General features: G+C 34.7%; 6 protein-coding genes across 8 annotated transcripts; 5 read left to right on the forward strand and 1 right to left on the reverse strand.

Annotated features, from left to right (window-relative positions):
- Nucleotides 1–421: 421 nt before the first annotated feature.
- Nucleotides 422–1117, forward strand: LOC105952031 (hypothetical protein). The gene has a single exon (XM_012975532.2). The coding sequence runs from the start codon at nt 422–424 to the stop codon at nt 1115–1117; it is 696 nt and encodes a 231-aa protein (XP_012830986.2).
- A 1122-nt stretch (nt 1118–2239) lies between these two features.
- LOC105952004 (uncharacterized) lies at nt 2240–2788 on the forward strand. Its single transcript, XM_012975502.2, has one exon. It carries the CDS (start codon nt 2240–2242, stop codon nt 2786–2788), a length of 549 nt encoding a protein of 182 aa, XP_012830956.2.
- Nucleotides 2789–3448: 660 nt separating this feature from the next.
- MTK (S-methyl-5-thioribose kinase) lies at nt 3449–7210 on the forward strand. Its single transcript, XM_012975625.2, has 6 exons — nt 3449–3827; nt 4587–4896; nt 5369–5543; nt 5655–5856; nt 5965–6179; nt 6897–7210. Exons 1-6 carry the CDS (start codon nt 3642–3644, stop codon nt 7066–7068), a joined length of 1260 nt encoding a protein of 419 aa, XP_012831079.2. The 5' UTR covers nt 3449–3641; the 3' UTR covers nt 7069–7210.
- A 5082-nt stretch (nt 7211–12292) lies between these two features.
- On the forward strand, nt 12293–18217 carry LOC105952110 (Pseudouridine synthase family protein). 3 transcript variants are annotated; one of them, XR_001172348.2, is made up of 11 exons: nt 12293–12675; nt 12898–12948; nt 13060–13206; nt 13303–13350; nt 13467–13547; nt 14152–14265; nt 14410–14508; nt 14961–15072; nt 15371–15417; nt 15571–15985; nt 18080–18217. XR_001172348.2 is itself a non-coding variant. In XM_012975621.2 (10 exons), exons 1-10 carry the CDS (start codon nt 12346–12348, stop codon nt 15925–15927), a joined length of 1386 nt encoding a protein of 461 aa, XP_012831075.2. In that variant the 5' UTR covers nt 12293–12345; the 3' UTR covers nt 15928–16281. The 3 variants fall into 3 exon arrangements, 2 of the variants coding, with proteins under 2 accessions (XP_012831075.2, XP_012831076.2); XM_012975621.2 differs by lacking the exon at nt 18080–18217 and having other exon boundaries at nt 15571–16281; XM_012975622.2 differs by lacking the exon at nt 18080–18217 and having other exon boundaries at nt 12341–12675; nt 13064–13206; nt 15571–16281.
- On the forward strand, nt 17631–19105 carry LOC105952003 (putative aquaporin NIP5-1). The gene is made up of 4 exons (XM_088813046.1): nt 17631–17803; nt 18080–18499; nt 18579–18640; nt 18762–19105. Exons 1-4 carry the CDS (start codon nt 17684–17686, stop codon nt 18958–18960), a joined length of 801 nt encoding a protein of 266 aa, XP_088669172.1. The 5' UTR covers nt 17631–17683; the 3' UTR covers nt 18961–19105.
- A 281-nt stretch (nt 19106–19386) lies between these two features.
- Nucleotides 19387–24087, reverse strand: LOC105952111 (UNC-50 family protein). The gene is made up of 10 exons (XM_012975624.2): nt 23822–24087; nt 22758–22825; nt 22259–22284; nt 22031–22121; nt 21728–21823; nt 20746–20814; nt 20603–20661; nt 20402–20524; nt 19856–19927; nt 19387–19774 (listed from the first exon to the last, which is right to left on the reverse strand). The coding sequence occupies exons 1-10, from the start codon at nt 23912–23914 to the stop codon at nt 19710–19712; spliced, it is 762 nt and encodes a 253-aa protein (XP_012831078.1). The 5' UTR covers nt 23915–24087; the 3' UTR covers nt 19387–19709.
- Between the last annotated feature and the right edge of the window lie 558 nt (nt 24088–24645).

The raw sequence follows: 24645 nt of genomic DNA on the forward strand, positions 1-24645 counted from the left end.
TTTCACTGAATGTAGAAAATTATGTTGAATTTGACAACATAAGGATGAACGTGTAAGAAAATCCATATTCGAGGGAGGTGATTGTAATTACCCAAACAAAAGGGTTTTTTTTTGTAATTTGACCTTACCTCAGGGGGTTGGCAGTGATTTACCATTTTTAATTTATATTTCTTATATTTGTGTAGTTTATATGTTAAGAAAAATGGCCCTATAAATAGTCTACAATTAAACTAAAGTCTTCTTCATTTCCACACTATTCCAAGAGATAAAAATAAAATTACATATTACCTCTGTAATAACCTCAGATTACTAAACAATCTTGCAAACTTAATTACATATTACAAACTCACCCCTATATATTCCAAACTTCCAACTCAAACCAAAACACACAAAACCAATAATTTTCACTAATTAACTAATAATGGCCAAAAACCTCTCACTAATCCTCCTCGTGGCTTCCCTACTCCCTGCGATTTACGCAGTTAAATACATAGTCACGAACAATGTCCAAAATACCCCCGGAGGAATTTTCTTCGACCAACAAATCGGAGTCGATTTCACCATTCAAACAATGGCAGCTGCCAACCAATTCATATGGAGGGTCTTCAAACAACGTACGCCCGACGAGATAAAATACGTGCCCGTCGTAAACGTATACATCTCCGAATTCCCCGGGCCCGCCCTGGCGTACACGAACGGCGACAACATCAATATAAGCGCCTCGTCGCTAAAAGATTTCTGCATGCCTCTCGAAAAGGCGAAATTTAAATTTAGCGGACTAATGTACCATGAAATGACGCATCTTTTTCAATGGTCCGGTAATAGAACCGCCCCCGGTGGATTGACCGAGGGTACGGCGGATTATGTGATGGTTAGGTCGAATTTTTACGATAAAGATACGTATACGAAACCGGGTACGGGGAATAGGTGGGATGAAGGGTATGGTGTGACGGAGAGATTTTTGGAGTATTGTGATAGTTTGAGATTAGGGTTTACTGCAGATTTAAATAAGATGATGAGATATGAATATAGTGATAATTATTTTGTGCAGTTGTTAGGGAAAACTGTGGATCAACTTTGGGCTGAGTATAAAGCTATGTATGGAAACATGCATTAGTAATAGTGAATCAAATAATATGAAATGAAATATAAATTGGATGGTGTATTAATTAAATATTATTATGAATGTTAGTCCATTTTTTAAATAAATATCAGGGTCCATTTGGATGGAGGGATTTGGGGAGGGATTTGATTTGGGGAATGGATTTGAAATGACTCCAATTTTGGAGTCATTTGAAATCCATCATTATTGCTCCAAAATCAACTAAAAAGGAGGGGTGGGGATTTGAAATCCATCTCCAAATCCCTCAATCCAAACAAGTCCGAGGGATTTGTTATTATGGATTTGAAATCCCTCCCCCAAATCCCTCCATCCAAATGCACCCTCATAGTTTGAGATGTATTATTAATGTCTAATATTTTTTTCGGATATTTTTAAACGATAATGATATATGTTTCCGTAATTTTAATCACCGGCATAAACAAAGTTATGCTATACATCACCATAGATTTAACTTTGAACGTATCCAGATGTGTGTAAAATATATACGTGGTTACTATATTATACGTGTGTTAACATAGGAAAAAAGAAAAGAAAAATAAGTGAAAAATAAAATGAAAATAATATTATTGTGCTGATCGGTTTCACAATAATTAATGTGTTGCGATTAGGAAAAAAAATCAATAACGATCAAGGACGGCGACAGTCAAAATTGAGGTAAATGGTCAAAATTGGTGATATTGAAATTAAATTAGGGTTACAACGATCTACAGTTAATTGAATCAGATTCTTCGGTTACAACAATCTACAATTAAACTAAAATTTTCTTTCCTCCCACACGATTTCAAGAAATAACAATTGATTTCGTATTACATATACATTTACCTCATATAACTAAGAAAATCAAGTAAGCTTAATTACACATTACAAACTCATGCATATATATGTGTATATATAATATATTCACAACATCCAACTCAAAACAAAATACAAAACAATAATTCTCACTAAATCATGGCCAAAAGCCCTTTAATAATCCTCCTCCCTTGTTTCCTCCTTGTAGCTTCGCTACTCCCCGCGATAGACGCAGTAAAATACATCGTCACAAACAATGTCCCAAACACCCCGGGAGGAATTTTTTTCAACCAACAAATCGGTGTAAATTTCACGATTCAAACAATGGGAGCCGCGAATCAATTCATATGGAAAGTCTTCAAGGAAAACACACCCGCCGAGAGAAAAGTCGTACCGGTTATAAACGTGTACATTTCCGAATTCCCCGGGCCCGCTCTGGCGTACACGAACGGTGACAACATCAACATAAGCGCCCCGTCGCTAAAAGATTTCTGCATGCCTCTCGCAAAGGCGAAATTTAAATTTAGCGGATTAATGTACCACGAAATGACGCACCTTTTTCAATGGTCCGGTAATAGAACTGCGCCCGGTGGGTTGACCGAGGGCACGGCGGATTATGTGATGGTCAAATCGACCTTCAATTACGATAAGAATACGTACACGAAACCTGGTTCGGGGAGTAAGTGGGACGAAGGGTATGGTGTGACAGAGAGGTTTTTGGAGTATTGTGATAGTTTGAAATTAGGGTTTACTGCAGATTTAAATAAGATGATGAGGTATGCATATAGTGATGATTATTTTATGAAGTTGTTGGGGAAGCCTTTGAATCAGCTTTGGAAAGAGTACAAGGCTAAGTATGGGAACAAACCTTAGTGAATCAAATACTATGTTTAATTTCATGGTGTGAAGTAATAATTAATTGATGGAGATTTATCCATTAATTAATTTTGTGTTGAATAAAAGATTATGTAATGAAATTTAAATTGGATGATGTTTTTGAATAATATCATAGTTTTAGATAGTATTGTCTACCCTTTTTTTCCGAATATTTCTATACGATAATATGTTTCCGCAGTTTTAATCACCGACTGGAACAAAGTTATGTAGATGGTATATCGGGTGGCGTATACATCATCGTATGTAATCATGCACGTATGCAGATGTGTGTAAAATATATTCTTAAATCGCTACAACTTGGTACAAAATATAATGTCTTATAGAGATCAAACAAGAATGAATAAATAAAAGCTGTATTTTATATTACAAATGATTAAAAAGTTTAAACTTTCGAATTTCGTCGATTCTGATAAAAAAAATTCCAATTTCGGAACAATCATTTTCATTTTAATTTCCATTTTTTTAAATATGGAATTGGAATTAGTTTTTTTATGTACGATTTTTGTTTCTTTTCCTAAAAGTGATATAGTTCTGATTTCATCCGTCCGATTTTCGTTAATCACCAAATATAACATCAATCATATTTGGATGGTGAAAAAATTCCACATAAAAAAAATGACCAGATTCAATGCACTTGTTTCTCATCTAATAATCAATCAAAGAATCTCATTCTTCCCATTTTACCCTTATTCTTCTTCATTTTGTTCAACGCAAATCCCAATAAATAAATAGATTTTCCAATTTCCCAACGTTATTCATGCCTGAATACCCAACTTACTATTTATAAACCCTTTCCGCCCTCCTCCGCCGCCGTAGAACCGCCAGCAAAATGTCTTCCGACGGATTCCGACCGCTGGACGAGAAGTCATTGGTGGAGTACTTGAAGGCAACTCCGTCCCTCTCCGTGAAACTCGGCGACCAGTTCGATAAGCTTGAAATCAAAGAAGTCGGCGATGGAAACCTCAACTTCGTTTACATTGTTATCGGCCTATCTGGATCCTTCGTCATCAAACAGGTACCAATTTTTTAAATTATCCCTTTGTTTTTCACTCTTCTGTTATGAAATGTTTAATTTAATTCAGTTTTCATCAATTTTGTTTTTTGGATTATGATAATTTGATGATCTAAGTGGGGATTAACTATTTGATTGATGAATTGAATTTACCAGTTATTCATTAATCGTAGAGTATTTTTGCCCTCTTCATTTTTAGGGGTTTATGTCAATTATTGTGTGCATAATTTTGGCACTTTGCATCCTCGAAAATAATTTATGGCACTTTACACTTTACACTCTCGGAACATGTTTAATCGTTCAAAAAATCACCCGAGTTTATTTTTCGTCCTGAATTTCCTTTGTTGACCTATTTCCTGATTGTCAACAGAGGCATTTACGCTCGAAAATACATTAGCAACTTTGCACCCTGAAGAAAAAATCTATTAATAGGCAAAAATGACCATGTTAACAATCAAAAAATAAGTTAACTGACGGAAAATTATGGCCGGAAAATATACTAGGTTGCATTTTGAACGATTAAACTATGTTTTGATGGTGCAAAGTGCCATTTATTATTTTTGGGGTGCAAAGTGCCAAAATGGTGCATTTCAAGGGTGCAAACTGCAAAGTGAGATTAAGCCATTATTGTGAAATGACTTAGTAATAATTTGGGGATTACTAGAACAGTTGCGTAATTGTCTTCGAAAAATTCGCACTTACAAAATATTTTTATTAACCTAATTTGTTCTCTTTTTAAACTGGTTTTTAAAACTTATGCAGGCCCTTCCGTACATTCGTTGTATCGGAGAATCATGGCCGATGACAAAAGAACGTGCCTATTTCGAAGCATCTACTTTAGAAGAGCACGGCCGACTATGTCCAGATCATGTTCCCGAGGTTTACCATTTCGACCGGAAAATGTGTTTGATCGGAATGCGGTACATTAAGCCACCACATATTATACTAAGAAAAGGATTGATATCTGGGATTGAATATCCGTTACTTGCGGAACATATGTCGGAATATATGGCCCGGACACTGTTTTTTACTTCCCTGCTTTATTTGACCACTACGGAGCATAAAAGTGCAGGTACGAAATCGTAGCACCATGAAACAATCTTATGCTTATGGTTCTGAATATATTTCATTCTCTTTTTCTTGAGTTTCTGTTCAGCATTCATTTGTTCCTATATTTTTGTGGTTTACGCACTCGAACTCTCGCATGCAAATGTTGATGAGAGAATAGAACATGCCAGCTAGTTTGACTTGCATTTCCATGGAGAATTGGTGTTCATAAATTAATATAACAATTGAGATATTCCTTTGTCTTCGTCATGCAGAAATTCTTGGAATACAGTAGAACCTCGATAAATTAATACTCGATAAATTAATAACCTCGATTAAATAATAGTTTCTCTCGGTCCCGACTCGGTGAAAACGTGTTAAATTATTAACTCAATAATTTAATAATTTGCTAAATTAATAGAATTTCCCTTGTCCCGACTGTATTAATTTATAGAGGTTTAACTGCACATCCTAATTATTATCTCATTATTCTGCAGTCGCTAAATTTTGCGGGAATGTGGAGTTATGCAGACTTACCGAACAAGTTGTCTTTTCCGACCCCTACAAAGTGTCTGAATACAACCATTGGACATCTCCTTATCTTGACGCTGATGCCGAGGCAGTTCGAGAGGATAACCTTTTGAAACTTGAAATCGCCGAGCTAAAATCGAAGTAAATTTCAATTTTTCGAATTTTTTTCTATTTTTTTTTTTTTTTCAACGCTTTATCTTTTGAATGCAATAGTTGTCGAGGTTTTTGTTGAATAGCATTTCTTCGACTCAGATTTTGTGAGAGAGCCCAAGCTCTTATACACGGTGATCTCCACACAGGTTCAGTCATGGTTACCACTGAGTCAACTCAAGTGATCGACCCTGAATTTTCTTTCTACGGACCAATGGGATTTGATATTGGAGCTTTTATTGGGAATCTGATTTTAGCTTATTTTGCACAAGATGGACATGCTGAGAAGGATGCTGATCGTAAAGTACGTCCCTACATTTATTGAAGCCAATATTTAGTTCAGTCTATTAATTTGTTAACATAAAGTTCGCATCCGTTCTTTTTTTTCTTTTTTTTTTTTTTTCGGAATCAGCTATACAAAGAGTGGATTTTGAAGACGATATCAGATACTTGGAATCTCTTCTACGAAAAGTTCACTGCTCTTTGGGATCAACACAAGGATGGGCCCGGCGAAGCTTATCTTCCAGCAATTTATAATAATTCGGAACTCCAATTGCTCGTTAAACAAAAATACATGGACGATCTTTTCCATGATACTCTTGGATTTGGTGCTGCCAAAATGATAAGGTTAAATATTCCCTTCCTCTTTTTACGATTTCTTACAGTCTACATTGGTTTTGATTACTTTTACCTTTTTGCCCTTTTATCTCGTAAAAGTGGAGAGCTCACCTTTGATTCTCTTGTGAGCTTTGTTGTTGGGAAATCCTTTAGCTTTAGCTAGTTGCCTTATTCCTCTTGTCATGGGTATATTGTTAATGTGAAAGTGAATCGTGTAATACATACTGACATCACAATGTTTAGGGGTGAAATCGGACTGATCGGGACGGAATTAGCACTTTCGGAAAAAAGAAAATCCGATTTTTTTCGAAAGTGAAAAACTAATTCCAATTCCGTCCCAAAAAAAAATTTGAAAACCCGAAAATCGGATTTTCGGAAATTGAAAAAAAAAAACTATTTCCAAAATTGGAAATTTCATACGGGGGTCGGAAATTTCCAATTTTTAATTACCTAAAATATTAAATACGTAAAAATATTGATATTATAAGCGTAATATTCGGAAATTGGAATCCGATCAGAAATTGGAATTGACTAAATTCCAATTCTGATAAATAAATTAAAAAAAAGGTTGGAGAAATCGGAATTCGGAATGAAATATATGGTTCTGAAATCGGAATATATCGGATCGGAATTGGCAGAAATTGGAAATTCCCTTCCAATTTCCACCATTAACAATGTCTGATATAGTTATTAGTTTTTACTTATACGCGATTCGATTTTTTGCAGGAGAATTGTCGGAGTGGCTCATGTGGAAGATTTCGAATCAATCAAGGAAGCCAACAAACGTGCAGAATGCGAACACAAGGCTCTAAACCTCGCTAAAACCCTCCTCAAAGATAGGAAAACGTTCCACAATATAAGTGAAGTCATTTCTGCAATTAAGCATCTCGACAAATAATAAAATCTTCGTCACTTATTTTCTGCAAATTTCATTTGCATATGATATAATTTATATAATAATGCATCGAAGTTACTCCCGAATTTCGTATTACTCTAGTATTTATACGAAACTCCATTACATCAATTTATTATTTTTCCCATACTTGGCTTTATACTCACTCCAAAGCCGATCCACGGGTTTACCCAACAACTCGACAAAATAACGATCACTATATTCGATTTAACCATCGGAAAATGTGTGTCATTTCATGGTACATTAAGGAAGTGACGAAGAACTTGGATTTATCACGGGGGAAGTAGAACTTGTCCAAGGCGGGCCCGCTTTATGTTAATGTTGTCCCCGTTTGTGTAGGCGTAGCCGTCGAAATTGGAGATGTACACGTTTTAGGATTGGTACGGATTTAATGTCGGATATTGTGCGTTGTTTGAAGATTCTTCGTATGAATATGTTGATTACTCGCATTGTTTGTCTGGTGAAGTTTGCGCCGATTTGCTGGTCAAAAAGCTTGCCTCCAGGGGTATTTCGGACATTGTTCGTGACAATGTATTTGCCTGCGTAAATGATCGGAATTATGGCTGCTGCAAGCAAATGGGAAAAGAATGTAGTGATTTTAACCCATATTTAATATATTTTTTAGTTATGGAAATTGTTAATATATATATATATATATATATATATATATATATATATGTGTGTGTGTGTGTGTGTGTGTGTGTGTGTGTGTGGAGGCAAGACTTGTTAAGCTAGTCAAGAATTTAGGGAAGAGCTATATATGATTACAATGATTGTGCTTCAAAATTTTGAGCTTAATAAAAATGTATTCAAGTATTAATTAAATTTTTATAATGCAAACTCTTGTTACAAATTTAAAAAAAAATTGGGATTATATTTATAGATGGTCTTTTAAAGAAAAAAAAAATCAACATAATTTTGAAAATCTTTGAATTTTTCCCGAATATTCCCTCGAATTGAAAATTCTAAACAATTTTTATATATCCGAATTATTTCAAGTAATATTGTAGACGAAATTATAAGAAAGATCGACATGGATGATCGTGATTCAGTTTCGGAGGTAAAATTACATTTTCTCGAAAAAAGAAATTAGGTTTGGGCAGAAACCCAAAATCGCAACGCTGTATTTCAAGTTTTGTAGCCCGAAAGCTTAAAAAAATAATAGGTTCGGACTTCGTTGCCCGAATCCAAAGCAAGGGTTTCGTGCTTTGTCGCCTGGAAATATTTTCAATGTGATGATGCTAGTATTAGATCACCTTAAGTAGTTGAGACAGAAAGAGCTGGGAGAGCAAAGTGGATTACTGCTCACGTGTTAGATGGTCCTGAGATACCTGCGAACAGAGAACACGTGAACTAGGTCGGGTTTGATCCGGCGAAAACCCCTTTGATACTCAAGTCAGACGTGTGGATTGCAGAAATAGTTTAGAGAATACGAATTATAGTCTTGCTCAGACAATAGAGCGTACACGTTTTTATACCTTGTCCATTGGGTCGAGGTTAATTTGTTAGGCCCAAACTTTATTTGAAGGTGATTGGACTTTCGTAATAGTATTCTTCTAAATCAGGATCGTAGCCCAATAAGTAAAAAAATTGTAGACTTATTGAGTTTACCCAATTAGACATATCACAATGTTTAATCACAAAATTTTGCATATCTATACATGCATCAAAAAAACTGCATAGGTATTCATTGGAGTTAGGCAAATAGAAGCAATTAAAAAGCCCTGGTAGTTGTCTCCACGATGTAAGGAAGCACTTATGAAAAAGAAATTTGCCAAACAAATCCCAATGGAGAATCTTTCACACCAAATATGGAATATTTATCTTCTTTAATTTATGTGGTAATCCACCTTCCCCATTTTTAAAACGGAAAATTTCATAATTTTGTACGTATATACATACTATCAATTACTTGTAACACATATACGTGTGTATATACACACACGTATATGTGTATGGCAAATTAAATTAAAGAAAGAGGAAGGGTATCGTGTGATTTTATACAGATGGTTAACAAATTTTCTTTTGGTTTTGCTATTTTTTGATATTATAAACTTAAGTGCAAAACTTATTTTGGTGTATAAGTTGATCTAATAATAGCATATTGGTTTACGTACATCTGTTTGACGTATTCAATCACCTTATTTAATCGAGATATATACGAAAGTATTCGGAGTATTTAGATAGAATTTCATCTTGCACCAATGGAGATATATACATATTGAATACTTAGGGTTAATTTTTCAAAAAAAAAAAAGAATACTTAGGGTTAAAAATAATAAAAATATAGTAAAATCTAGATATATTAATAACCTTGTTTAAATAATAGTTTCTTCTGGTCCCGACTCGGTAAAAACTTACTATATTATTAGTTCGATAATTTAATATTTCATCAAATTAATAGAATTTTGCTAGTTCCGAATATTTTAATTTAATTGTAACGTGTTGAGAGAAATTAAGAATCCATTTCTTGAAAAAAGAAATATATATATTGCAAAGAATTTGACCTAAAAAGGTTTATGGAGATGTAGCAACTTTTGTGGCTTTATCTCCATGCATGCATATTTAAACAGTATTAATCACTTGCTGTAAATGACTCCCTTTAATTTTCTTTTTTATAACTACCAAAAGTCGAAAACTATGATGGTGTTTGCAAACACTTTTATAAAGTGATTATAAATTTTTTTTGTTCAAAACCAGTATATTTTTTGAAATATTAAAAAACTCATAATCACTTTAGAAAAATGTTTTCAAACATCATCTATATATTGGCCCATTTATTTAATTATATAATTAATTTCCACAATGATAGAGTCATTTTCCAAATTATATATTTTAATATTAATTAATTAAGTACCTGAAAATAAAATATTTTTTCCCTAACCACAACCACAAGCGAGCTAGCTCAAGGTGGAATGGCGGCATTTCATCATTAAAATGCCCACGTTTTCTTTTTCTAGGTTACTTCTTACAACTTTAATTTGATCATGACTTTGTTTTGTCAACTATATATCAAGATTTGATCGAGTGATTGAATTTGTGGGTTCCCCTAAAAAAAATAAATTAAAATCAAAAAAATAAAACTTAAGTCAAGATTCACTTGAAAATGTATGCATGCGGTGTAGGCTATGTAGCACGAAAAACGACGATGCAGAAAACGGGCAGGGGAAACGACATGTCCGAAAAATGAGAATACAAGAATTTTGCGGAGATGTATGAGTATTAAAAGTATAAGAGTATATTTATAATATGCATGCCTATATAAACATATATAAGTTTTTTTTTTTTTTTTGAGTATAACATATATAAATTTTTATTTATATATATTTTTTTCTTTATATTTCCGTACAAAATATATTCAAAATTAATATTATTATCAACTATGAGTTTGTAGTTGATCAATAAATCATGTAATTAATTAGGAAAGTAACAAAATTATCTAGAAAGTCAATATTCAAACAATGTTTCTAATTAACTTTTTAGAAATTGCAAAATGGTTTTTTGGCTTGTAATAATCAGATTATGGTGCATTAGAAACTGCATTTTTGTGCGAAACGGGTATAATCTAGAGAACATTTTACGGAATCGAGAAGATTATGTTGAATTTTACACCATAAACGTTGACATGTAAAAAGATTCATCGTTTAATGGAGTGATTGTAATTACCCAAACTTGAGAGATTTTTTTTCGTAATTTGACCTTACCGCAGGAGTGGTCGTAATTTACCCTATGTTGTTTGACTTCATATCAGCCATCAACAATACTAATGCACGTTAACACAAACGAAATTTCTCACTTAACCCATCTCCATCAATTACCCTAATTCTTGATTCTATAAATTCATGCACCAATTATCTTGGAACATCCACTCCCAGTAGCTGCATTATACCCATCAATTAAAAATTAGAAGAAAACAAAAATCTACCAAGTTTTACAGACACAAAAATGGCCAAAATTCGAGCACATTTCGTCTCGTTCCTTCTCGTTGCTATAATGCTGAATCCCGAAATATACAATGTCGAATCTCGACTATTACCATTGAAGAAATCGGGTTCGCAATCAGAGGAGGCAATACAGCCTTTCAGGTCCGTGCCAAGCCCTGGAATTGGACATCAACTTAATAATCTCGAAAAGACTTTTATTTCGATCGACAAATCGGGCCCAAGTCCAGCCGAAGGACATCCAATAATTAATAGTTTCGACCAAAAAATGGGTTCGGTCGACAAATCGGGCCCAAGTCCAAGAGCAGGACATCCAATAATTAACGGTTTCGACAAAGAAATGGGTAATTCGGTCGACAAATCGGGCCCAAGTCCAGGCGCAGGACATCCAAGAATTAACAGTTTCGACAAAAAAATGGATTCGGTCGATAAATCGGGCCCGAGTCCAGGCGAAGGACATCCAATAATTAACAGTTTCGACAAAAAAATGGGTTCGGTAGACAAATCAGGCCCGAGTCCTGGTGAGGGCCACAAACATGTTCCGGTGCAGCTCGTTTATAAAAATAAGCCATAAGTGCTTAAATTAATTATTCATTCTATGGATATCAATCGATGATTATTTTCATCATAAAAACAAAAAAAAAAAACAAAAAAAAATTATATTTAAGTTGGATTAAGCATTATATTTATGCATAGCAAATTATGTCAATGTGCTCAGGGTGTTTTATTACGTTTGGGATATATATGTGATGTATATGTATTGTTGAATTATAAAAGGTTATGTGTATGAAATGTATTTGTTAATATAATATTTTGTGTGTCTAATAACGATTAAACATCTATAAATTGATAAACATATTATTGAGTTAGCAAAATATAAAATAATAAATTAATTAATAAATATTGAACCTTTTTGAGAAAAAAATAATAAATATTAACTTAAGTGAGTTTATATGAATCATTAGATGTAAGAGCTTATCAAGTGTTTAAAATAAGTTTAACGTGTTACGTTCACGGTTATTATAATTGGTATTGTTTTGAAGTTTTTCATATACTGATTTATCATTTAATTTTAATTAATATTTATATAAATATTTTTCATATGTATCAATTTTTTTAGTTTTAAATTAGTTGTCACAATTTTTATTTCTTTATTTTTGTGAATTTAAAAAATGCTGGATAATAAACTAATTAATGTGAAAGGGATTACTGCAAATTGCCAAAAAAAAAAAAAAAAAAAAAAAGAAAAGAAAAGAAAAGAAAATGCTGTTACTGTATTCGATATTTAAAGCCTCCGATTACAAATTCAAAACCCTAAGTTATGGCGGAGCGACATCTCCTCCGACAAATGTTTCGCCATTTGCGGCCCAGCGCCGCCGTGTGCAGCGTCGGAGGAATCTCAACCAAGGCAATTAACGAGCACGAGCGTTATTACGCCACCGCCGCTACTGCGGAGAACTGTGAAAAGGAAAAGAATTACGATCAATGGCTGACCCTGCCTCCATTTAACCCAAACGCCGACGGTTGTTCGATCGGAAAAAGGCTTTCCGGCCAACCAGCCGACGCGAACACGACGGCGCTGAAATGGATTCTCAAGTGCTGCCCTCATATCCCGAGGTGTCTTGTTCAGAAGCTTTTTCGCTTAAGACAGGTCCATTTATTACTATTGTTTTTTTAATTAATAGAGGAATTGAATGAATTAAACTGTTTAAGAAACACAGTAATTTATCTGTTATCTATAGATTGGACTTAGAATATTCGCTTTAACACAATGTCAATTTTGCATGATTAATATTTACCGAAATGCATATGAATGAACAAATATTTTTCGAGCAATAGTATTTTGAACAAATGCGTATGTAATTTGCCTCAGATTCGAAAAGAAAGCTCAAATATGGAAGACAAAGAACAGCGGCCGAAAAGGGTAAAATAAATCGTATTTCATGTTTCTTTGTATTCTCGGGTTAACTTTCTTTTAAGTTGTCTCATCTGACTGTTCCACTCGTTTTATGCGATATTTAAATGGTTTCTAAAGATAGGAGCTAAAGATCTGATGGATATAGGTGACAAAATTTTCCTTCCTAAATCCGTTGATGGAACCTCTCCTTCAACAACGGCAGAGAGTCGAAACTTTTTCGATGAAAAAGAAATGGAATTTGTTCGTAGCTTAGAGCTGTATAAGGTAATAAGGTCTAGAAAACTGCAGTTGATCTCTTCTTATGTGTAGTTTGTATTATGCTTGAACAAAAAAACTAACCTTCTAGTTTCGTAATTATAGGATCCAGCTATCATTGTCATCAATAAACCTCCTGGATTACCTGTACAGGTATATATAGGTGTTCACTGTTTTCTTTTTAATGAGATTGCAGTTAACATTTTCTCTTTCACATTATACAGAGTTTTTTTTTTTTTTTTTTTTTTTTTTTTTTTTTTTTTTTTCAGGGTGGCATTGGGATAAAGAGAAGTTTAGATGAATTGGCTGCCAAATATTTGAAATTTGACTTCACAGAGTCTCCTCGTCTGGTGAGTTCGAAGAATTATGTTCATTATCCTTCCATGTATAAACATGTAAACATTACTTGTTAAGATACGATTGCCCATCAAGCTGGCACCTGCAGTTTGTTTTTGCACATATTGTACAGTTTGTAGACCAACCGCACGTCATTCCTTAATCTTTACCGCATGTTGAATCAATATCTTATACAGTATGTTCTAGCAAGAAGAGGTGTTACATAGTTAGATTTTAAAAATTTCCATCTCGTCAGATATCGCTCTTGTTGCTGAAACTTTTTCATAGACTTGTTTCCTTTTTATTTTCTTCACTCAATTATTAATCATGGTATAATGAAAGAATGCAGAGTATTGCCTTTTAGGTGAATGTTGTGCTTCAAACTAAGAAGATATAAATAATACATTAAAAATTTACTTTAGCATTCTAGTAGAACATGTGGAAAGGTCAGCATTGACGGCAAGAAGCTTATTGTATTTACTATATATTATTAAAAATTTACTATATATTATTTTACTGTAAATAATATATAGTAAAATATATATTGTATTTTCTTAGAATGTTTATACTTGTAACACTATTTTTTTGTTATATTGTCGTTAAGAAGCTTATTGATAGGTACACAGGCTTGATAGAGACAGCAGTGGGATATTAGTGATGGGAAGGACACAGTTGAGCACTACCATCCTCCATTCTGTTTTCCGTGAGAAGACTTTTGGAGCATCAAATAATGTGTGTAATTGATTATATCATGGCCGATATTAATTTGTTTAAATGATTAGTGTTTCTTGAAGAAAAGAATATCACTGTCACACAGGTCCTATTTTGTTATACAATAGAAACTCCATCCCTAATTCATGGTTTCCCGTGTCACAGGTTCGTGGAAATAAAAAAATCCTGCAGAAAAAGTATTGGGCTCTAGTTATTGGATCTCCAAGACGTCGTGAAGGACTAATTTCTGTTCCTTTGGTGAAGGTGTTTATTTATCCATCTTTAAGAGTTCTTTTCAAGCAGTCTTCATTCTTATTGATTATTCTATTTTTCTTGTCAATGTGTTCTTTACTATGCAAATCTTCCGTAGAAACAATTTTAGAAGTAATTGATGTGCTCGATATGTGTGTGTAATTCATATGTTAAAAGGTTTTGAGGTTAATGTGGTTTGGCTGGTCTGTTTAAACCTGAGCTTTTTGTAAATGAAGGTTTTGCAGAATCTATAATACGTCATCGGATGACAATTTTGGAGCTGATTCTTCTCAATTCCAGTTGATGTTTATGATAATGTACTGTATAAATTTGGCAGCTAGCTTAGGAGATGAAACTAAAACCTTAGTGTACTCACTGTATAATGTTTATGATTCTCTATCATGTTTCCAATCTGTACGATTGATGTCTTTTTTTTTCTTTTTTCTTGTTCTGCAATTATTCAGGTGGTGCTTGACAATGGCAAATCCGAGAGAATCACTGTAGCCGACAATAACAATACATTGTCAGCGCAGCATGCTGTGACAGAATATCGTGTGATAGCATCTTCATCCCGTGGTTCGTTTCTAATTCTTGGTTTTGAAATCTGTATTAAGTTTAGCTTCAATTTTTCTATGCCCTTTATATTTCGTCTTCTATTCTTGCATGCATCAGTGACGCGTGTACAGTTTCAACTTCCAATACGTCTGCTCTTGCCTTAGATAAGAATCTGATTGTCTACTACACTAAATTTGTGCTGATGGTTATTTACAAAAGTCCACTTCAATTTATTGGCATGTAAATGAGTATTGCTGAAATAACTATCAGAATATTCTTTATGACTGTATCCTATTATCATTGAAGTGTTATATTGCAGGTTACACATGGTTAGAGTTGTCACCACTTACTGGAAGAAAGCATCAGGTTTGTATAAAAATCGTGGTTTTGGAATGACGTCAATCTTAATCTCTTTTTTTTTTTTTTTTTTTTTTTTTTTTTTTTTTTTTTTTTTTTTAATTGAGCTAAAAAGGAAATATTAAGACTAATTATTTGCTTTGATGCCTCGTCGTTTAATAGCTTCGTGTTCACTGTGCCGAAGTATTGGGAACACCCATAGTTGGAGACTACAAGTACGGGTGGCAAGCTCACAAGAAGCTAGGACATCATTTGGACTCTGTTTCAGATCCGAAATGGGGTGACGAAATATCCAAAGTAAAAAATGACGCTTTTGCCCTTGAGTTGGAGAGTGGAAGTATATCCGATAAACAGTTTCGTCTTCATCTTCATTGTAAGGAGATGAGTTTACCCGATATCACACAGGCCTTGAAATATGCCAGTATAAATTCCGAACTAGATACTGCAGAAGTGAAGAGCATTACGTTAGAGGCTTGTTTGCCTGCACACATGCAAAGAAGTTGGAGTTTACTGAGTTAGTATTCCAAGAAGAGGAGAAAGGATCGTGTTTGCTTTTTGGTACTGATTCAAGTTCCGGGTAAGACTAGTCTTTCTTCGAGATTAATATAATGTTTATCGTAATGCATATCACGATTGAGTTATTTATTTAGATGATTCTTGAAATTTATCATGTTTAATCGAACACTAGGGAAATAGGAAACTAGAATTTTCTTAAGCCATGAATAATTGCTTTTGCCAATTGCAACCGTAGTTGTATTGTCGTACTTTTTATGGTACATGTGTCTTTAAAGTAGTGTTCGACATATTCTAGGTGTATGTTTGCTTTAGATTTTATGAATTGGATTCATCTTTGACACTGGAATTGCTTGTTGGAAATATCTGGAAGTCTAGTTTTCAACAAAAAATATGCAGTGAATTGTGTGTGTAAAGTATGTGTGAAATGAGTGTGTGATTGTGTGAATATTGTGTGCGAGTATGTCGGATGTTTTTTAGATTTCAAATTTTGTTACAGAAATAGGTAATCGTTTTAAGTTAAATAGGGACATATGCTTACCATTGCTCGAAGAAGATCATTGTCAAGGTTGATTACAAATTATCCTTGTACATTAATTTTCTTGATTTTATGCAGTCATTTTATACGTTATACTTTTCTTGCCTCGGCGGAAGCTACGGATTTGAAGACGGAATAAATTACACACGATAAGAAACAAAATTAATGTACAAGATCCATTAACGGGCACTCCCTACTCACGCAGAGAAAAAAATCGAGTATTGAAGCACTTCATGTATAAATAATAATAAATTTAGGTTGACTCTGTGTGGGTACGATATCCCGACTCTCACGAGTCTAGTATTATTACTTGTTACGATACGTGCACTTGCGTGTGTGAAAAATAATTAACGGGCTTATTGTATGAACATACGATAATCAAAGAGGCCCTTTTACTTTTCTTCCGAGTACGGAAGCTCTCCGTGGATAGTATAGCAGCATTCACGTTGACTTTCTTACTTTCTTTGTTTTTTGCGTGCGTGCGTGCTTGCTTTTTTTTTTTAATAAATAATTCTATGTTAATGACGGGCTGAGAACTGAGCCTGATTGGCCCGTTATTTGTGTTGATCAAATATAAATATATAAAAGTTTAAAATAAAATAGGAGAAATAATGAATTAAAGAATTGGAAATTAATGTAATTGGATGAATTAATAGGAGTTGACTAATTTATTTTGTCCATATTTGTGTTAATGACGGGCGGAGTGGGAGGGCTGAATGTAGGATTAAATAATAAGAGTGGCCCGATAGGCCCGAATATTAAACCAGTCATCAAATTGAATTAGTAATAAATTTAAGTATATTCTGTCCATGTAGCAATGTGATTGGGTAATGTTGCGTTGACATTTTGACTTTATGTAACTTGATGAAAGATGGAGTGCAGGAATGAATAATCAAGGAGGCCCGTTTGATTAGGTTGAGTTTGAATAAGCAAAAAATAATTTTATTAATAATAATAATTTCTAATTACACAATTCTCAACTATTTGATTTTGATTTATTTTTTGGTCACTCCGGTTTCTCTTCTTTAATTAATTAATTAACTAAAGAGGGCGGTTTTCTACTGTGTGTTTTGATATGAGCTTATATATATATATATATATATATATATATATATATATATATATATATATATATATATATATATATATATATATAGATAGATGTACATTCTTCACATAAACAGAAGAAAGCCATAGTTATCATTTATATATATATATACATATATGTCTGCTCCAACGACACCAATGCCGCTGATGCCGAGATCAAATAGTAATATGGGTCGCTCCGACTCCATGAATATGGTGCGGAATTGGTTTGTACGTAATACCTCTCTCGCTCGCAAGGTACGCGACTGATACAAGTAATTAATTATACAATAATAATAATAATAATAACAGCCCAAATTTGTTTTTAATTCTAAGTACAAAACTTCAAAGTATTAACCGCTAGATTATTTTTTCTATAAAATTTGGGCACTGTATGCATTTTATTTCTTATATATATATTTTTTTAAATTTCGTTATTACTTATTACATAGTTTTTGGGGCCAATTACAATATACAAATAGTTTGGGACCTTGTGTTGCAAAAAGACATGTATAAAAAAATGCATGCACACAGGTGGGAGCAGAGTTTGTGGGGACATACATCCTGATATTTGCGGCGGTGGGCGGGCCCATAGTGAACGAGGAGTACAACGGCGTCGAGACGCTTATAGGCAACGCACTGTGCGCGGGTCTGGCGGTGATGGTGGTGATCTTGTCTGTCGGCCACATCTCCGGGGCCCACCTCAACCCATCCGTCACCGTAGCTTTTGCGTCCCTCCGCCACTTCCCCTGGGCTGAAGTCCCGGCTTACGTCGCGGCGCAGATATCCGCTTCCATCTGCGCTTCATTCTCTCTCAAGGCCGTCTTCCACCCTTTCCTTTCCGGCGGCGTCACTGTTCCTTCCGTCACAACCGCCCAGGCCTTCGCCCTAGAGTTCCTCACCACCTTTTTTCTGCTCTTCGTCATTATCGCCGTCGCCACAGACACTCGCGCCGTACAATACATATACATATATATAATATAATTAATTTGTATCGAAATTAAGTAATTAATTAATCGTGCGGTACGTACAGGTGGGAGAGCTAGCCGGACTAGCTATCGGAGCGGTAGTTATGCTTGATATTCTTGTGGCTGGGTGAGTAGGTTAAAAACTAAATCAATTAATATTTTCCTAATTAAAAATAAAATAGTAGTTAACTTATTAACATACATACGATACGATGGGCGTACATATATATATATGTATATACATATAGGCCCTCGACCGGTGCATCAATGAATCCAGCACGAACGTTGGGGCCAGCTATTGCTGCAGGGAATTACAAGTCGATATGGATTTACTTTGTCGCTCCAACACTTGGAGCTATTGCAGGTGCGGCTACTTATACTCTCGTCAAACTCCCCGCGCAAGATGACCTACCTGATCACCTCCCTGTCAGGAGCTTCCGCCGCTAGCGATGTATATATCATATGAAATTTTAAATTTAAAGCTAAGAAAATATTCGAAAGAATAAATGAAAGTTCCTGGAGGAACAATTTTGTTGGAACTTGGTATATATCTATAAAACATTTATTCATACACACTTGTAGAATTGATTTTTTTTTTCTCCTATATATACATAGTGTGTAGTAGTTGTGATAAACATAACTACCATGTCTCAGAGAATTCCGGCAGAACGGTCGATGCGTTTCTCATGCGGCCGAGGCATGTAGCTAATAATTCCAGACGAAAATGTGATTTCACACCAAATAAACGAATCAAAATCTATGTACTTAATATCCGATACCGATTTTTTTCAAAAATCCCCCGACTAATCAGTTTTTATCCGATAACAAAATCAAGAAACATAGGTAATAATTAAAAAAAAAAAAAAAAAAAAAAAAAAAATGCAAGTGTGTCCTCTATTATGAACATTCACTATAGGGAGGCAAATGATAATTGAGGTGAGTAGTTCTTTCAAGCAACTTCAGTGTATTTTCTGGTTATAAAGGCGAGATCGATCGATAATCATGAAGCAAAAAAACATTACACGAATTGCTACACTACTTGACTACTTTCCGTTCAATTATACCAACTGAAGTTTTCCTCAAGGCAAAAATCATACTCCTCAATCAATGCAGTACGAAGATCGGCATCAACTTTTTCATCGTTGTTCACCGACATCTTCTTCTTGGGATGTGATGAGGTGTCGTCCAGCTGGCATCTATAGCGATTGACTAAAATACATGTTCATAAAATATCTCGAGGGACTGAAGCCACTCAGAATTACTGCAAACATAGGAGAACCAAATTATTTTACTTATATACAACAAACAATGTTAAGAATTTCGTATGGATATAGATACTTACATATAGGGGAAAGAACAAGGACAACACCAATTGGATACAGGAACAAAGTGGTCCTCTCCAAGAAGGGCAATACTGCAACAGAAGCAAAGACGAATTTGTGATAATTTAGACGTAATTCTTGACATTGCACCCTGATTTTCTACTTACTCAAGGGATAAAACAATTTGAAGGCTGCACAGCACAACAACTGCATTTTGTATTACATAAAAGCAATCGTAATTTCGGGTGTCGACATATACATTACATTCTTTTGCACAATTTATGACAAAGAAATCATTCTCAATTACCAAAGAACTCATTTATATTTATGAGTCTTGATATACCCAATTTTTTTGGCACTTGTTCGTCTTGCAAAACTAAGTAGACCTTGTTCTTTTGGTCAATTATCCTATACCAAAGGTAATAATGGCTATGCAACTTGAGTATATAGGCAGCAGTAAATTCAAAAACACACTTCACGATTATTGAGCTTGGACAGGTCTAAACAAATCATTGACATGAAACGAATAAAGAAAGAGATAATTCTTTAACTAAGACTTATCTCACCATCGTAGCCCAAGTAATTTAGGTAATGGTAGTAGGAAACAGCTGCCATGAAGAGCAAATTTGATAGTAGTACAGGAACAAAACCATGAGCCACCAGCAGAGGTGATAAAAAATAATGAATCACTGCAAAACAACAAATGTATCAGTAGCTATCAATTAGTTCTTTTGGAGACAATTACGCAGTACATATTCACAACTTACCGTAAAGCAGCACAAACATAGGGAAGAAAGAGTTGCAGTGTACATCAAATGCATACAACCTTCACAAATGTTAGTGGCAAACAAAAAGTGTCAGTAAGCAAAGGCTAGCAGAAATGTAGATGCACGAAAGGATCAGAACTTGCCATTCGACCCGTTGCTCGACTACATGGCTGTTTGGAGCTTCTTCTCGAAGATAATTGTTAGTGAAGAACCTGGAAAAAGTTTGGCAAATAGTTCTCAATATACAATTGTGACATTATAAGTAAGCACATTAAGCAATTGTTAAAGTTCTCAGCATAATGCAAAATAAAGATAGAGAATCGCTTTCCCGACCAAAACCTAGTGCTGTTAAGAGACGTTTCTGTTAAGTTTAAGAGACTTCTGATACAAGCAAAGAAAACAGAATAATATGTTCTATACGAGTAATATGATCAGGCGAGCTGCGGTTACTTCCCAAAACATGAAACTGGATTCAGCATTCCAAATGGGAATAATATAATAGGGTATTTGCAATATGACTCACATTATAAATTAGCATAGTTCCTCTAATTACAGTAAAACCTCGATAAATAAATAACCTCGCTTAAATAATAGTTTATTCTGTTCCCGATTCGGAAAAAACCTACTAAATTATTAGTTCGATAATTTAATATTTCACTAAATTAATATAATTTTGCTAGTCCCGACTGTATTAATTTATAGAGGTTTAACTATACTATGTTCTCCACACAAAGTTGCAAAGGGATGAAACTACATCTTCTGATTTCCTTGTCGTTAGTCATACAGCAGCAATTTCTGCAATAGTATGACACTTCTGTATATGGGGTTCGTGGAAAATAGCACCTAACCTTCTTCTACAGAATTCGTTATGTAGAGATATTTTTTCACTTTCTTTACACTGATAAATTGGGCAGCACAGACTAATCACAGATTCCACATCTGGAACAAGGCCTACTTTAGTCATTTGATATTTAAAGTATGATTTTATTATTGCATGACTATAGTTCGAAAACTTATCCTGGTCCCTAATTTAAATGCAAAATAGAATTGAGAAAAGTAACACGAACTCATATAATTATAGGCAACATCTTTTCATTCATATTCTCGTTGGTCCTTAGTCCTTACCAGCAACAGGTAGCCAAAATTGCACCTATTAAGAGGAAATGGAAGAGCAACACTGAAATAACTACGAAAATTGCATGTCCTGCTCCATGATCGTACCTAATACAAATAAACGACATAGGACAGATAGAAAATAAGGTACACTTGAATGTAATATGGAAGAATTAAAAGAGAGAAAAAAAAAACTCCAAACACTCAGAGGTACAGTTAATAATTTTTTAGTGTATGAATTAAAGAAAGCGGACTGCGATGAATTTTAAGATCATGAAACACCAGCCACAATATAAAAGCATAGATGTTACTTACGCAGCACAATAAGCAATTGTAGAAACTATTAAAAGAAGACTACATATGACAACAAATGCAGGATCGTCACGTGCCCATTGGTTCTTTGTTTCTGCACAACAAAAGAATTACTTTATTTTGTGGGGCTGGTTATTTAGTAGCAAGAATTTGAAAACTATTCAGATATAGAAAATTATACTCTATTAATTATACAGGCATAGCAAAAGAGAACACAGAGAAGAGACTTACGCTTGTGATACTTGGTGTGCTGATATCTGCATTGATTATATGGTTTACATGCAAAAAATATGGAAACAACTTCATCAGAAAGCAAATAGTCGAAAGCAAAGCCCTTCATCTAGCCATGTTGCTTTAAGGATATTGCCGGAAATATAAACTTTATTTAATTCTCAATAGAATCTGGCCATGTTACTTTAAGGAAAGAAAAAAATCTCACAGCATAGGCATACTCTCGTAACTAAGTGGTCTATCAAATAAGTGCATTTGTATCATCCACATACGAAAAGGATGGCTTCCATCAACATACCATTACAAGTTGAATAATTTCACACATTTATATTTCTCACATGGCATCATAGTGGAAATCAAAAATTTTAAGATTGATAATGAGTTAAGAACAAGATGCATCTCTCCGGAGTACTTCACTGGAATTACAGAGAACAAGCAAATATTTCGGATATGAATAATGAAGAACAAGAAGTATAATTTGCAGAGGCTGGATACCCACACAACTTTCGGCGACGTGCATAGGTTAAGCATTTGCCAGAAAGTATATTCAATGTCCATTTGTTGCCACTGCATTAAACCATCCAAAAAAAAAACTGGTGTCACTCAGAGAAAATAATAAATGAAACAATCGCACCTACAGGTTAATAAGTAGACATTAGACAAAAACACGAAACCCTGTTTCTCAGTCAAGTTTCTCGGAATTTGTACAATTTTGAAAAAATAAAATAACAGTGATAGCAAGTTCTACTCATGTACACGTTCGTCAAAAAATGGTGCTGCTGGACATGCGTCAAGTGCGTCTCTAGCCAAGCATGCGCCATTTTGCACCATTAATAACTACGAACTGGAAAACTAGCATCAATTACATGAAATAATGAATCCAATCAAATCTCGGAAAAGAGAGGTGAATTCCTAATAAATAACCAATTTACGCATAATATACCGAGAATGTAAATTTTCAGCAGTAACGTATCCCGTAATGCAGAACAGCGGACAAACCAAAACAAACTTAGATAACCTATAATCTGTTCAACTTGCGAGTTAGTGAACTTTAGCCATATGAGGAAATCTAACATAAGCTCGGGTGTCGGCTTATTACAATGTTATTTAATTCTCTCCAATCAGATATCAAATGTCAATACTTATCAATTTGAGTTTTCCATATCGTCCGATAACAATTAACAACGATTCTACACAATCAATAGCTGCCAGCTCAATTTCCCCAAAAAATCGTTTCAAAGTCAAAAGTGTCACCCCAACTACAAAGAGGAAAACTCAATGTAAATCACACGAACACCATTTTCGCACTCCATTTATTCGACTGGTATATTTTCTCCACAGACAAAAAAAAAAATCAGCAAAGCAGAAACACATAATCAAGCAACAAATTCCCCATCGCAACACAATGAGGCAATAATTGAGCGGAAAAAATCCAATAATTTTTTTTTTAGAACAGACGATCGAGATCAGATCTGTAAACTTCAGCAACAAATTCCAAACACTATTGAAGATACGTGATAATTCGTACGAAAATTAAAGAAGAAATAAACAAGGAAACAAAACCTTGACTATTCTGCGGAGGTAATGAGGGAGGAAAGAATTGGGCCGGGTGTGTGAGCCCGAACGGGCCTTAGCTGATGAAGAAGTAGGCAGCATCTTCTTCTTCGTCAAATTTCCTCTTCTGGTGCTGATTGAATTCTACTCTTGCAATTTTCTTCGTTGTGGATCGATTGGATTTGTAAGATCTTCAATTTCGAAGAAATTATTTCGGTGGTTGTTCCCTCCTTCCTACTCTATATGTTTTTTTTCAGGTAGAAATGTAAGATGCTAATTTTTTTTTAATTGGGCTTTATTTTTTATATTTTGGCTAAATTTTATGGCCCAATTGATTTGGACAAGTCCAATTATTGAGAGATCTAACCCATTAAGGCCCGTCTAGAGCGCGGTCCAAATAGACGGGCCACGTAGAAGGTCTCTCCTCGTCACAATGACGGAGTGAAGAAAGCATGTCGATGAGAGCCGAACGGATATGTGGCGCTCGGAAGGGGGCCGCGGTGACCGTGTTTAGGCATATTAATGGCTTTGACATGTACGAAGGGGCATATTGATGACCATGGCAGGCGCGTCCTCCATACACGTTGGCGTATTAAATGCGCTGGCACCATCATTTAATGGTCGAATGACCGTTGGCTGTCAGAAACGATGGGGGGGGGGGGGGGGGGGGGTGAGTGGAGATCGTTGATTAGCTAGAATTATTATTCGGACTGCCTGGAGGAGAGCAAAAAGTTGGTAAGTGGTCCGACGAAAGCAGCGGCAACTATACACTCGCCTCGATTTTCAGGAGTTCTTGGAGTCCGGATAAGAATGTTATAAATTGGAACCGGGTA

Source organism: Erythranthe guttata, chromosome 14, assembly GCF_056151865.1.
Source record: "Erythranthe guttata isolate IM_541 chromosome 14, IM_541, whole genome shotgun sequence".
NCBI lineage: Eukaryota > Viridiplantae > Streptophyta > Magnoliopsida > Lamiales > Phrymaceae > Erythranthe > Erythranthe guttata.

Excerpts from the sequence above, each read along its gene's own strand:
- LOC105952031 (XM_012975532.2), top strand. The coding sequence starts at position 422 with ATGGCCAAAAACCTCTCACTAATCCTCCTCGTGGCTTCCCTACTCCCT.
- LOC105952004 (XM_012975502.2), top strand. The coding sequence starts at position 2,240 with ATGGGAGCCGCGAATCAATTCATATGGAAAGTCTTCAAGGAAAACACA.
- MTK (XM_012975625.2), top strand. The coding sequence starts at position 3,642 with ATGTCTTCCGACGGATTCCGACCGCTGGACGAGAAGTCATTGGTGGAG. Across the intron at positions 4,897-5,368 it reads TACGGAGCATAAAAGTGCAG|TCGCTAAATTTTGCGGGAAT; the intron begins GTACGAAATCGT and ends ATTATTCTGCAG. Across the intron at positions 5,544-5,654 it reads ATCGCCGAGCTAAAATCGAA|ATTTTGTGAGAGAGCCCAAG; the intron begins GTAAATTTCAAT and ends TCTTCGACTCAG.
- LOC105952110 (XM_012975621.2), top strand. The coding sequence starts at position 12,346 with ATGGCGGAGCGACATCTCCTCCGACAAATGTTTCGCCATTTGCGGCCC. Across the intron at positions 12,949-13,059 it reads AAGAACAGCGGCCGAAAAGG|ATAGGAGCTAAAGATCTGAT; the intron begins GTAAAATAAATC and ends TGGTTTCTAAAG. Across the intron at positions 15,418-15,570 it reads TTACTGGAAGAAAGCATCAG|CTTCGTGTTCACTGTGCCGA; the intron begins GTTTGTATAAAA and ends GTCGTTTAATAG.
- LOC105952003 (XM_088813046.1), top strand. The coding sequence starts at position 17,684 with ATGTCTGCTCCAACGACACCAATGCCGCTGATGCCGAGATCAAATAGT. Across the intron at positions 17,804-18,079 it reads ATACCTCTCTCGCTCGCAAG|GTGGGAGCAGAGTTTGTGGG; the intron begins GTACGCGACTGA and ends GCATGCACACAG. Across the intron at positions 18,500-18,578 it reads TCGCCACAGACACTCGCGCC|GTGGGAGAGCTAGCCGGACT; the intron begins GTACAATACATA and ends CGGTACGTACAG.
- LOC105952111 (XM_012975624.2), bottom strand. The coding sequence starts at position 23,914 with ATGCTGCCTACTTCTTCATCAGCTAAGGCCCGTTCGGGCTCACACACC. Across the intron at positions 21,824-22,030 it reads ACAATTGCTTATTGTGCTGC|GTACGATCATGGAGCAGGAC; the intron begins GTAAGTAACATC and ends TATTTGTATTAG. Across the intron at positions 20,815-21,727 it reads ATTTTGGCTACCTGTTGCTG|GTTCTTCACTAACAATTATC; the intron begins GTAAGGACTAAG and ends AACTTTTTCCAG.